Genomic DNA, 14670 nt, shown 5'->3' on the forward strand with positions numbered 1-14670 from the left:
TAAATGAATGCAATGCAACATTTGAGAAAAGTTCAATACAATGGAAATGTGTGCACATAATTTCACAAACGACACATGAATATTTTGTGTGTGCAGGTGTGTGTACTCTGCAGCAGCTTGGTACTACAACCACCTAGCTGGTCTAATAAATGTAGTGATGATCACAGAGGACCAAAACGTTATTGCTCAGTACAGTAACCTCCAGTCTGGAGTATACGTCATTTCTATGCAGGTATGGTCAGTCCTCCCATGATACAACAATAATATCAACAATGATTTATGCAAAAAAAAATACTCTAGCTTTAAGTGATGTCTGACATCTACAGAGTATGCTTTAATTTGACATTCATCAACATTATGCTCTGCGAATGGCTGGTAACTAGTTCAAAGTGTACCCCGCCTCCTGCCCATAATTAACTAGGATAGGCTCCAGCACCCCAGAAACCATTGTGGGGATAAGGAGTACTAAACAAGAATAAATGAGAAAAAGAATCGTCTATATTAACGTGCACATACATATTAGCAGACTTTGTTTATTTAATTGGTACTCTGATGAAGTTAGGTTTACTGTCTATATACTGTATACAGTTGCCTTTTTATTAGCATAACATTGCCAATATTTGGTCAATGGACTTATTTTGCTATATGTAGACTTTTTGTGAGTCAGTTTGTTGAAATTATATGCTTTGTTTGTGTTTTTTAAGCACGTGTAAATGCATGAATTAATTATGTCAAGTACAAAAATAATACATGGGTGCCAAGTCACTATGCTTGTGACATTTCTTGATTGAGTGACGTAGACACTTAGCACTCAAACAGATGACAGCATAAGAAATCATATACAACACATACTCATCTCCCAAATAGCAAAATGTTGGGATTTCAGTAAAATGTTGTGTCCCTGAATGTAAAAAACCTAGCTAACATTTGTTTTTACGAGTCATGAATACCACTCATCTTAAAACTGGCGTGAAATTTAAACCTGAGGTTGAGAGGACCTTCACTGACACTTAAAAAAAAAAAAATACACAACCCGCACCATTTTTTCACACTATAAATCGCACTAGTCACAGAATGCTCATTGAAAGGGAAAATATTTATAAATTTATGTCACACTGAAGTTGCTGAAATTGATCAGTTTGAAATTAAATACCCAGGGGGAAATCATAATTCTGTGAGCATATTTAAAGTTTTAACACTTTCAGAAAAAAAGGCCATTTAAAAATTCTTCACTTATGGTAAATGATAGCATCAAAAAAGGTTCATTGTGTTCCACTGAATTGTATTAAAGTAACACATTTTAGCATAGATATACATGCATTAATCTGTTATTGGGCCATGTTTAATCTTTGCCGTAATTTTCTAGGTATATTTACAAAACTTCTGGTCAGAGCTATGCGCAGCTCATGAATTGTACAGCTCCATTAGCCAGGCTCTGCAGGAGAAAGAGAGTGAATGCACGGAAAAAGAGTTCACAGACTACCTGCCGGCTGAAGTCCTGGAGGCTGGCATCAAGTCTGGACGCTATATACAGGTACAGGATTTCTGTTTACGGCTCACAGAAGTATGAAGTCTTTAATGATACAAAGATTTTATTTTTATGCCGTAACACAGCCGTCAGGTCAGGGCACAAGGTACGATACAGCGCTGCCAGAGCAGAGCTAAATAGAGGCATTAAATAGGCCGAGGCAGCATATATACGACTATATTGCGCACTGCATTTAAAGGCGCAGTCTCAGTAACAGGTGCTATTTCTGTATTTGACACACACAATGCCCACTGCACTAATGGACGCAGCCAGGCATGGCAAAACATACACCAGCTTAAACATACGGACACACACTAAAAACACGTTTTTTTAAAACGCTGGGTTCCCTCTCTTTGTTATTAGAGTCCCTCACATTGCCATGTGGCTCCATAGAAATTATGCAGGCTTTGGCAAAAGCTCAAACAACAGTGCAAGCAGACATGTTGGTCCAAGCGGCCACAATCCATTTGCAAATAATGACGTAACTAGCCCAGCGCTGCCTCTCACTCTTCGTAAAGCTATGTTTGCCACCTATCATCCATTGTTCTCATGCCGCTCGCAACTTTGCTTTGAACGCGGTTGGAGTTCTTTAGTTAAGCCTCCGGGAATGACGGCAAGCAACGAGTTCATTTTCGTGTCTTGGTTTTTCACCGCTCCAGTTGGTCTTCCAAGTTGGGCATTTTCAGGTATTGTTCTCTAAGCCCCCTAGTCTCTCTTTTAGTGAGTCTTCCAGTGTTTTTTTTCTCACGTAGCAAAAGCGTGTGTATGTGTACATTATATAAGAATATTGAATAAAAATTAAGGCCAGCACATTGCACTACATACTTGTATTTAGAAATATGTCCAGCGGGTGGCAGTACATCTCGAGATTTGCAAAGAAATTGATGGGGAAATATCTTTTATTTTTATTCTTCTGGACTCCAAGTTTTGGAGGAACATATGCCCTGCCTGTTGGAGCAAACATTCGCAAAACATTCCCAGCACATCCCCTAATTTGATCGAACACAGCTGGGATCATTCTGTCAGGAGCTGCAAAAACGTCTTCAAATTACAACGGACTATTTACTGAAAGAAGACTAGCGGGTACAGAGAACCCTGCCTGAAAATGCCATGGAACACACTTGAATTTCCCATTATTTTAGGCAATATATATTCAAAAATATTTCAATTATTCAAAGATTAATCTCAATGTTTTCTATGCTGGTTTAAATTACTATATCTACTGTTATAAATACTTTTTTTCTTGGTGCTCGGACGTTTGGTCGCTGGTCTTTTGGTCGCCGGTCTTTGGCGTTAGGGTTATGGTTGTCAAATGTACTTCGATATTAAACCCTAACTCTAACCCTAACGGCGACCAACGGGGACCGAAAGAACGGCGACCAAAAGACCAGCGACAAAACGTTCGGTCACGTTTTTCTTCTGTCATTATAGTACTACGGTGATATGGTAAAAGCACTTAGTGAGTAGTGTCAGGCTAAAGTGAGTGAGTTTTTTCATGTTTTTTGCAAGGTACAGTTTATTTTTTTCTTCAACTTAATTTATAGATGTCAATATACATTTTGTTTAGCGTTTTATCTGTTTATCTTTTCTGTATTTTGAAATAACGGACTGTATCGGCCACATTGTCTTGTAAGTCTAATTTTTGCGCTTTTAAGACATACCCTTTTGCTTTTGGGAATGATATGGAAGCGAAAGCTTTTGTCTTCACACTGTTTAGTGGCCAGTCATGGGTGGAGAAAGTCTTTGTGGTGTGGCATTCATTATAATTTTTGTCTTTGTCAAACACGTTTGACTATCGGCAGTGAACGTAAAATTTACTTGGTTGTATAATTTCACACTTGATCAGTATGCAGACATTCCACATGTCTAGCTTGTTGTATAAAAGCAATTAAAATGCTAACAATCATTATTCAACACATTCACAGTCAAATTATGCAAATGTGTTATTTTGTTATGCCTTCTAGTCCTTAGTTTTAATTAAAATGTATTCTCTCGTTTTTTTTGTAACCAAGGACAGTAATTTGTGAAGTCAAAATAATATTAATCACTAAGCTTAAAATATACATAGCTTTTAACAAAATGATAGCCCAAAATGTGTTATTTAATAAATTAGGGGATGGACGTGTGCTCTCACATGTAATATATGAAGCTACCTTGTCTCATATTCACACATTAAACAACAAAACATGGAGCACCATTTTTACAAAACTTCATAATCACCTTACCTTACCTCAACGTTTATTATTCTTATATAAGCTGTACCCTGGATTCAGTCATACTTTTTTTGCGTCAAATTCAGCTTTTCTGCAAAAAAATACGATATCTTACTGTCCTTGATGAACGGCTGAACTACTACTGAATTCAACCACAAATCATTAATTAGAAAATAAGTGGCATTGTACTCATTTGAAAATTCCTCAGCAAGAACGTTATAAAATCTCCTGCAAGGTTTCTTGTAAGGACAGAGTAGCTAACTATTCATGTTTAAATTAAAATTAAAAACCATCAATTTACTTCAGCAGTCAGTTTGCTGACAAAATGTCAGTGTTTTGATTCATTGCTTTCTGATGACTAGTTTTCACAAGAATTTTTCAACTTGTCAGTAAAAAAAATAAGGTATCATATCGTTCATTATTTTTAGCAGTGACATTTTGAAGTATATTCAAATCAGTAAAGTCAATAGTTCCTTTAGACGAGACCAAAATACATCTGGTCAAAACTCTTTTGGTGTGGTTCCATATCATATTAAATGTTTTGCTAGTGACCCAGGATTTGACAACAAACCTATCTATTTGTGTATAATGCCTTCCTATTCCTGCATCCTCACCCTCTTCCTACTGCAACAAAGAAATTTCCCGATTACGGGATGAATAAAGTTATCCAATCCAATCCTCGTGTAAACATTGTTAAATAACTAACTGAGCAAAACGGATATGGGTGGGTTAAAATATGGAAGTTAACCATCACATAGGTCCAACTTGCAGCACTCATGCTCATACTGATATGGTTCATTCAGCGACAAACGTATGCGGTATGTTTGGTCAATCAGAAGACATTGATGCAACATTGATTTTACTTTGGCATCTGCCCAAATATCTAGAAAACATTCCATCTCGTCATCGCTCCATGTCATGTTAGTCAACGTATTGCAAACCAAGCAACATTTCCAATAATCCATCATTTGTCATTGGCTGTGGAAGCATATATTATTGCAGAATTATTAGGCAAGTTGTATTTTTGAGGATTATTAAGGTGACCCGGCAGGTGAGTGGTTAGCACGTCAGCCTCAGTTCTGGGGTTCTGGATTTAAATCCAGGTTTGTCCACCTGTGTGGAATTTGCATGTTTGCCCCGGACTTGTGTGAGCTTTTCCCGGGTACTCCGGTTTCCTCCCACATTCCAAAGACATGTATGGTAGGCTGGTTGGACACTCTAAATTCCCCCTTATGTACGAGTGTGAGCGTGAATGGTTGTCTCTCTCCTTGTGCCCTGTGAATGGCTGGCCACCAATTAAGGTTGTTCCCCGCCGCTGGCCTGAAGTCAGCTGGGATAAGGTTCAGCACTCCCTGTGACACTTGTGAGGATAAAGTAGTTCATAAAATGAATGAACACATTTTATTATTGAACAACAGCCATGTCCTTAATGAACCCAAAAGATACATTTATGTCAAAGCTTAATATTTATGGAAGTAGTATAATTGAAAGACATTTTTTTGCGAAATGCACACAAGTTTACATGGAAATAATGAATATCATTCAGCCACCATCACATCATGCCCATGATAATTCCTCTGATTTCCTTGCGGCTTGGACACTTCGCATAAAGAGTAAAAATGTTGATGCTCTCATCAAAGTTAAGCATGCCTTTATTTAAGGCTCCAACCACGCTTTACATGAGTTCCATACTCATTTTGTTAACGTCTTGTTAATCTTCCATGGATAACATTTATCACACTTCCTTTTTTTCTTCTTAAGGGAATGCTGAATGTCAACAAGCACAGAGCACTGACTGAAGCCTCTGTGAGAAGGGAAGGCCTCTCAAATAAAAATACAGGTGCAGTATTGAGCAATGAAAATATTTTTTGTGATTATTTCAACTCGTTGGAGAAACAATGTATACTGTGTTTGTTGCCATTTTTGCCATTGCCTGTCTTTGTGTTTTTCCCTTTTTCCATCTACATACTATAGAGCTGAGTAGTGAGGTGTTAGTGCTTGGAAGTAAAAATCGTAACAGAACTGTGCACGGTGACAACGTTGTGGTAGAGTTATTTCCAAGGAGCGAATGGAGAGGGAAGGCTAGTGCCCTGACTGAAGGACAATTGGACGAGAAAAATGGCGAGGACATTCAAAGTAAACCTATACCTACAGGTGGGATGCTCATATTTGAAAGTGCATTTTAGATAACCTCAGATATTTTAAAGATTCAACATTTTGTCAACGACATTTCAGATTTTTGCTCTCTAAGTTGAACTTCGATGAGTCTGATTTATTTAATAAGGGACAGCACATATTAATTAACATATTCATAATCATGTTGATGAACATATATATGTAAGATGGTACCCAAATGTTAATTTCCATCTTTAGTTCATCGCGAATGTTGAAGGTAAACGAGGACACACGTACACCTTCACACACCCACCCACCCATACACACAAACACGTGCACACACGCACACACAATAGCACAGTTTTAGACAGCGTTGTGATTGCAATTTTGTTCTTCTAAAAGGTGTCTGAATGATGTAATTCATAGGAAAAATTGTAGGGATTCTGCAGAGAAATTGGAGGGACTATGTGGTAACATTCCCCCCAAGAGAGATCACACAGTCCCAGAACAGGAATTCTCAGCGCATCCTGACTGTGCCTTGGGACAATCGCATCCCGAAGATCCGTATCAGCACACAGCAAGCCGATGCTTTGCAGGTAAGATATGGTACAGTGATAGAACAAAAATCCCTCAAATAAATTATTAATGGAGACCAGACAATAGCTCCGATAATCGAAAAAACGCAAAGTAGGATGAATTCTATTATTATTACCTACATGTTTTCGCGTCTATAGAAAAATACTGGTGCAATAATCAAGAAGTGTATCTATTAAATATTCCAGATATAGGCATATAAAAGGACTGTCATATATTAATATCTAAATATAATCCCTCAAAAAATAATGTAAACAGTTAAAGTTATGTTCTCACAGTGAAAATTGTTCCTCTGCTTTATTGAATTTATAATAATTTTTAAAAATAGGTTATTGGGAGCTTTAGTCCACTTCCTCTTTGTCAGAATTGACAAGCATTGGATCAGTCAGGAAGCCCTACATGAGCAGCAGGAGGAGCTTCTTCCTGCGAGAGGTTTTTGGCGCACAAATGACATAGCGACCGTCATGTCTTTTCTTGTACAAATATGCTGTTGTACATGAACGTAAAACTAATTAGATGATTGCCAAATTCAATGGCTCTGACCCTGTTGTCATCAACCGCCTGGTGGACTCTTCTTTTGAGTGGCCCAATGCATTGTGTTCATGTGCTATTGTCATACCAGCGAGAAAGCAAGAAGTGTAGTCCATGCTGCCTGACCCCATTTTTTTAGCTTAAAGCAAAAAAACTTGCCTGCTGAGAAGCCAAAAAGACAAGTTCTCTCTATAACTTCGAGATTCAGTACTCAAGTGTTTTCAGCCTGTGCACATTTTCTATACTTATAGTATTTCCAAACGTATTTTTATGTTTTGAGAAACCATTAGTTCAAATGACTTAACTGCCCCCTTCAGTAGGTAAAGTGTCCTAAAATATACTATCGATCCTTGTCAAATATTTTGTCTTTACATCTTGTTTGAATGGAACACTGAGTAGAATATTGAAAACAATCATCAATATGAATTCTGCACCACTATAAAATACAACCTCCATACACAAACACAAATTTCAGAATATTAATGATAGGTTCAGTAATAATTACCCTTCTTTGTAATTATCAATAACTGCAGGCAGACATCTTATTCAACTATTGACATTTAATTAAATAGATTGGATCATGGATAAGAACCTTAAGGGAAGATACATCGAGCCCCTTCTTCAAAAGTATCCTCACAAACAGTATTTCGCGTACGGCTTTAAGGCATTTGGATTAAAACAATCACGCCTTCATTTGACCTAACAATCATATAACAATTACATAAAGAAGCCCGAAGTGCGTCACACAATACGAGTGTTATGGAAGTGGCAGATATCCCGAGTCCTTGCTGCCTCCTGATCAACAGCCCTCAGAGCCCGATACTGGGTGAGATGTAGCATAAACAATTCTTGGATAAGAAGTCCACGTGAGAGTGCAGCATGCGGCTGTTTATGACCTCGAGCCGAACAATAGAAAGAATGATTTAATGATTTAACAAAGAAATGAATTACTACACATATATGTATAATAGTAATACAGAATAACCCAAAATTCCCCCGTTTTTATAATATGTATGTTATTAATCATTTCTTAGTAATCACAAATGCAAATGTCGGTGACTGCAATTTTATTCGCCTACTCCTTACTCACATGGCTGGTCTGAAAAAGAAAGAACATGATCATTTTCGTCCAATCCGTCCTCGGAATTACCGTACTCCTGGACCTCACTGTTTTCCCCGGTACGTTTCATAAGCAGAGATATAATTAGTGTAATTTAGAATTTGTAGGGGGAATTTCAGTAGTTATAAGTCGGCTTAGCAAGGAGCGCAAACAGGAGATAAGACAACACCCATACAATGTCAAGGTAGTAGCATATATGGCTACAGAAAACACAACAGATTGGGCCAAATCCTTAAATTTCCAAAGGTCTTATACCCCCAGTCTGTGAAGCGGACAACTCTACTCCAGACTGGGGGTATAAGACCACCTTTCCCTGTTTATCAGCAAATTTGTTGATCATAAAATGTATTAAATATAGTACTATCCAAACAATATTTAATGTGAAAATGTTTTTGCCACAACCCAAAAAAATTTAAGAACAAACGAAAAGAAAATTGATTGAAACCATTCCGGAAAATGTCCCAAAACCATTTTCAGGGAATTATGCATGCAGAAAGCCACCCTCATAGCCATTATCCACAAATGGTTAAAACTTGATGCAGTGGCACTGCTTCCCACAAGTGGACGGTCAAACAAAATTACTCAATGAGTGCAACAACAGTTAAGAACCGACAACAGCATCCAAGCAACTTTAGACCAGTAAAGGTCACTATTTATGACTCAATCATGAAATAGTTTTCTGGGAAGCATTAACAATAAAGAGAGTTCAAGTTATTAGTTTTGAGTTTAAAAAAAAATAGAAATATCTGTAGAAATATCTAGTGATCTGCATAGCCAAAATATGATTTGCGTGGTGTACAGCACATATTTAATAGCAAAAAACACATTATTTGATAGAAAAAGACTATCATACCACCAGTTAACAATGTGGTATTCCTGCTGCACTTTAGAAATGTGTCAGCTTTCTTTCATTACTGGAAGAATTTATTCTGCTATCTGCTTACTTTATGTTTAATTTCAAGTAATGACCTGAAACAACAATACCTTTGACGACTCTCTAAAGCAGAGATAGGCTTTTGAACTGGCCAAATCAAAGGACTTGACTCCATTTGAGGTTACTGTTATCTGGCAGCCCAAGCGATTTTGATCAACAATTTTGTTTTGTGGTGTAGAGACATATACTTGATCTATAAACATAACATAATTCTCTGCTTTTGGTCAGGACCACAGAGTGGTAGTACGCATTGACTCATGGGAAAGCACATCACTTTATCCCAATGGACACAGTGTGAAAGTTCTGGGACGAGCTGGTGAACTTGAGACTGAAGTACAGACCATCCTCATTGAAAATTGTATCCATGTTCTGCCCTTCTCTGATGCACAGGTCTGATGATAAACTCCTACCACTTCTAATGAAGAATATTACTGTCACAATTTTTCCCCAGTCTTTGAGGGTCTCTGTTTCTCCCTAGGTGAGAGAGCTGCCTGTGAATTCTCCTGAGAAGCCTTGGAAAGTAGACCATGCTCAGGTGGCTGAGCGACGGGACCTGCGAGAAAATCGCCTGGTGTTCAGCATCGACCCTGCGGGCTGTGAGGATGTAGATGATGCGCTGTCTGTGCACAGCCTTGCAGGAGGAAAGTTGATCGAGCTTGGAGTTCACATCGCTGATGTTACACACTTCGTTCCTGAAGGCTCCCTCACTGATTTAGAGGCACGCGCAAGGTGAGAAATGGAATTATACATGTGTGTGTGTGAGCGTGTGTGCGTGCGTGCGCACGTGTGTGCACGTGATTGCGCCTGTGTGTAGGTGTATTTGTGCACTTGTAATATGAAATATCTTGTGCTCTAAATCCAAGATTGTTGATATTTCTGTGAATTAGGTAATCAGAGTCAAGACAATTAGATCACCCAGTTGATTGCTTTTTGATGACAAAATGTGTTCTATCTTTGTTCGGTTTGTGAAATTACTAATCTAGTACTTCACTTACTTTATATAACTTTCATTTCAAATGACAGGTAGGTAAGCACCGAAAATCCCCCCAAATATTTTTTTGTTATGAAGCTTAAAAGTACAGTGGTACCTCGACATACCAGTGCCTCGACGTACGAGCAATTTGTGATACGAGTAAAATTTTGAGCAAATATTTATCTTGAGATACGAGACAAATTTTATTATACAAGCAGACAGCAGACGCAAGTCGCTGCTCATGAGAACATCATGGGCTCTGTCTCTCTCCCCGCAACTCCCTCGTGTAATGTCTCTGCAAGCACTGGGCGCAGCGTTGCATTTTTTCAGTGGTTTTTTTTCCCCCGTTAGTCAGTGCAAATTGCGTATGTACTACTCCTCGTTGGCAAATGGTCGTGTGTTATTCTATTGTAAAGATATTTGTGTGCATCATTTTGGGGATATTTTTAAGGGAATACAAAAGCAAACATCCAGGTTGCATGTGAAAGTCAGGGTGGTGGCGGGACAAATAGAGCCAACCCGGCCAAAGAAGAAAGGTATCAAAATTTAAAACAAAATTAGAATTAAGCTTATTGTAAGGTTAGATTACATTATTTTTTTAGTGCGTCCGCATTGTAATCCAAGTTCATTTAAATGTGTTTGTTATGTTACGAGCGCATTGCCATGCAAAAAGTCCCCCTCTCTCTGTCACTATCTCCCTTCTGTGAAATCTGTCTAATTTTAATATTAAACACATTTTAGTGGTATTAGAACACTACCTATTTGTTAATTTGTTTATAGAGGGCAAATTAGAAAAACTAAAAATGGTTTTCCAATCCTATATCCTGTTTTTGGTGTTTTTTTCAGAGGGTTGGAATGAATTAATTTGTTTTTAGTTCATTTCTATGGGAAACGTTCGTTTGAGTTACGAGAACATTGACATACGAGCTCAGTCCCGGAATGCATTAAGCTTGTATCTCGAGGTTCGCAACTTTGAACGCCCGGTTGATGCCGATGTCCAGCGGTTGGAGTTCTTTAGGTAAACCTCCGGGAATGATGGCAAGCTCAGAGTTTTCGTGACTTGGTTTTTCACCGCTGCAGTGAGATGGGCAATGAGCACGCATGGAGTCGCAAATCATCTTAGCTTCTTCTTCTTGACTTGGCGACGCTCATTCTCCATTTGCTCCATTGATTTGTTGATCTAAAATTCCCTTGCGGCTGCTCTATTCCCATGTTCCCCTGCATAATTGGTGGATTGAAGTTTGAACTGAGCTTCGTAAGCGTGTCTATTTGTATTATTCATTTTTGGAGGGCCTTAGAAACCAAACCGAAATTGTTTTGCAATAATCACATGCCCACACTATATACGGGTACCTGGTAGGGGCGTGCCTTTAGGGTCTGACCCCACCCATGTCCGCCTTCTCTCTATATAAGAAGAGTGCCGGCAAAAAGTGCTCTCAGTGAGGCTTTGGAGCTTACATACTCATTATAAGGTGCGCTGTCTATTTTAGAGAAAATTTTAAGACATTTTAGTGTGTCTTATAGTTGTGAAAATACGGTAACTTGAATTTCAAAATATTTTACAATTCTACACTTCCTTATATATATATATATATATATATATATTATAATATTTCACATTACGCTTAAGGAATTGTGTCAGTAAACTAATGTCATATACACAAATTGATTTACCAGTACATCAATCAAATGTGGAAATATGATAAGTGTCCTAATTGAGGCTAACCAATGACAAACAATGTTGCAATTTTGTTGGAGCACGAACGCCCCAGAGACAAGACAGTGAACAAACACAATGCAGTGGGTTGAGTTTACAGGCTGAAATGTCAAAATATGGTACAAAGGAGAATTCTCATTGCACACAGTGAAACAGGGAGAATGAATGACACCCTAACGTAAATAAGAGCATAGCAAAACCTGGAAATATTCATATGTAAAGTATAATTTGCAACACGACCTGTGTTTCAGGGCGACAACTTGCTACCTTGCAGACCGCAGGTATGACATGTTGCCAGCAGTTCTCAGTGCAGATCTTTGCTCTTTGTTGGGAGGCGTTGACAGGTCAGTAAAAGTTTTATGTTTTTCACATTAACCCCCATTCTTGTTGATAGTTTTATAGATATATTCTATGCTAGGGGTGTCCAAACTATTCCACAAAGGGCTGCAGTGCGTGCTATTTTTTTCCAGCTAGTCCAGCACGGACTGTTTAACCCACACGTGTCAAAGTGGCGGGCCGGGGGCCAAATCTAGCCCACCCATTATTTTGTGCGACCCGAGAAAGTCAATCACAAGTGCTGACTTTCTGTTTTAGGATCAGATTAAAATATAGCATAGATGTATATCAAATTTCCTGATTTCCCCTTTTTAAATCAATAATTGTAATTTTTTAAATCATTTTTTTCTGTTTGTAGTTCAAAAATCATTTTGTAAAATATAAAAAGCTAAAAAAAACATTGTTTTAGATCTTTGAAAAAACTGAATATTCAGGGCTTTTAATCCAGTTCTTTTAATCCATTTATTACAAAAATCGAAATGTATCTTAAATGGTCCAGCCCACATGAAACCGAGTTGAAGTTAATGGGGCCCGCGAACCAACCCGAGTCTGATACCCTTGGTTTAACCAATGAGGCTTCTTCTGAAATGAGCCGGACCTGACTGCAATCAACTGATTACATTTTTGGATTGGATAACTTTTTTCATCCCGTTTTCAGGGAATTTCATTGTCACGGTAGCAAGAGCGTGAGAATGCAGATACAGGAAATGCATAGGCATACATAGTTACAAGTTAGACAATACAGTCGCAAAGGCCACAGATTAACAAAGCAAAAAGCACAGAGTACGAAGCAAAGTACGTGGCATCATTAAGAATCATTAAATCAAACCATTAAGACAGAAAAGCAGCAAAAACACAAAACGAGCAAGAGCGGATGGAGCTACCGCTACCGGCTGCCACTTGAGCTGCGTCCTCTTGGTTGCAGTTGCAAAAACGGATACAGACTCAAGAAAAAGACGTTGTAGAGTTGGATAAAACTGGAACCACTCACAGGAAGTCTTCCACATGAATGGGAACTTCTGCAGATGTGACCGAGGTTGAAAATATAGAGTCACTCTTCCAAGCTTATCCACACAGTTCCTCAGTACTCGAGCTGAAAAATCAACAGTAACAAAGTACAACACTCCTGACACTACCTTTGCGGCCTGATAAGCGTCAACTGCGGAGAGATCTCACTTTCCCCATAATAATAAATGGAATGATTGATCTGAAGCGCCGCTTCTTCTCATGGCACTTTTGTCCAGGTCCGAATTTCCTGCGACATTAAGGTGTTGTAGCTAGTCCCATGTATATGACAGCATAGGCATGGCTGAATGGTTCCAAAAAAGAAGTATCAGAAAGAAGCCAGGCTAACAGAACAAAGAAACATTAAAGTAATAAGTATAAAGTACAAAGTAAAGTAAAAAGGAATGTATTAATAAATATTAAAATTTGATTAAAAAGGATAGAAAGGCTGTAAAACACGAAAAACAAATAAGAGTGAACATAGCTACTGCCAACGGCTATCGCACAATTAGTGAAAATAAATAATTTTCCTCAGTTGGAATGAGAACACGACAAGACACACTATGGTCCTTCAGGACCAGTTTGGGCACCCATGTTTATAAGAGGAAATCCATGATAGAGTGATTTTTTTTCACCCACACTTAAAAAATATTTTAACTTATTCAAACACACTTTTGCAAGTAAGTCTTAACACTTCATATTCTTGCACTGTCAAGAAACGACATAAACCAACAAGTGTGACAAAACTAGGTATGCAATGAGCATTGTGTGGGAGCTGGACTCACACACCCTCGCCATCAACAAGGTGTGGTATGGTCGCACCATCATCCGTTCCTCCTATCAGCTCCACTACGAGTTGGCTCAGGCTCTCCTCAATGGCGAGCAAGCCGAGGTACCTGAGCTATCCCAGCTGTGCTCCTATGAGAAAGATGCCAAGTTGACTGAGCTCACCCTGGCTCTGGAGACACTGACCCACGTGGCACGACACCTACGAGCCCAGCGGGATAAAGGCGGTGCATTGGAACTGGAAGGGGTAGAGGTGTGTTTATTTTTTCTGTATATTATGAATGTGTAGAACATAGTGGAGAAAATGGCCTCAATTAAAGGGACGGGGGAATAGAGGTTAACATTAGTAAATTATTTGATTGGGTCATAGCAATTAAGGTATACGCGCAAATTTTCAGTTTTTTTTTTCAAATTTTTCTTTGCCATTATTTGCTCCCAGGTCCGTGCACAGCTAGATAGTAAAAAGAACATCACAGCTCTGGTCCCACGCCAGCCCCTTGAGATCCACGAGACAGTGGCTGAGTGCATGATTTATGCCAACCACTGGGTAGCACGTAAAATCCACGAGAGCTTTCCTCATCAGGCTTTGCTTCGACATCACCCACCACCACGACAGGAGTTCTTCATCCAATTGGTTGAAAGTGCCAAGTCCAGGGGCTTTGCCATCAATACCAGGTTTGTCACGGATGTGGAAGTCCTCTTTGCTATCATTTTTCACTTTTACACGTCTATAGAGTGTCATATTACTAGATGATTTACATTTTTTCCTTTAACTTCCATTGGTTGATTTGTTGCAAGAAGTGTATCTTTCATCATTT

General features: G+C 38.7%; 1 protein-coding gene across 1 annotated transcript in view; it reads left to right on the forward strand.

Annotated features, from left to right (window-relative positions):
* Window positions 1-14670, forward strand: part of LOC144194098 (DIS3-like exonuclease 1) — a 29637-nt gene that overhangs the window by 6829 nt on the left and 8138 nt on the right. The window contains exons 4-13 of the mRNA XM_077712916.1: window positions 97-232; window positions 1367-1534; window positions 5503-5581; window positions 5716-5895; window positions 6283-6452; window positions 9264-9425; window positions 9514-9764; window positions 11977-12069; window positions 13817-14105; window positions 14292-14527. Of these exons, the coding sequence (XP_077569042.1) occupies window positions 97-232; window positions 1367-1534; window positions 5503-5581; window positions 5716-5895; window positions 6283-6452; window positions 9264-9425; window positions 9514-9764; window positions 11977-12069; window positions 13817-14105; window positions 14292-14527 (1764 nt within the window). The remainder of the gene's footprint in view (window positions 1-96; window positions 233-1366; window positions 1535-5502; window positions 5582-5715; window positions 5896-6282; window positions 6453-9263; window positions 9426-9513; window positions 9765-11976; window positions 12070-13816; window positions 14106-14291; window positions 14528-14670) is intronic.

The sequence above is a fragment of the Stigmatopora nigra genome, chromosome 3 (genome assembly GCF_051989575.1).
Source record: "Stigmatopora nigra isolate UIUO_SnigA chromosome 3, RoL_Snig_1.1, whole genome shotgun sequence".
NCBI lineage: Eukaryota > Metazoa > Chordata > Actinopteri > Syngnathiformes > Syngnathidae > Stigmatopora > Stigmatopora nigra.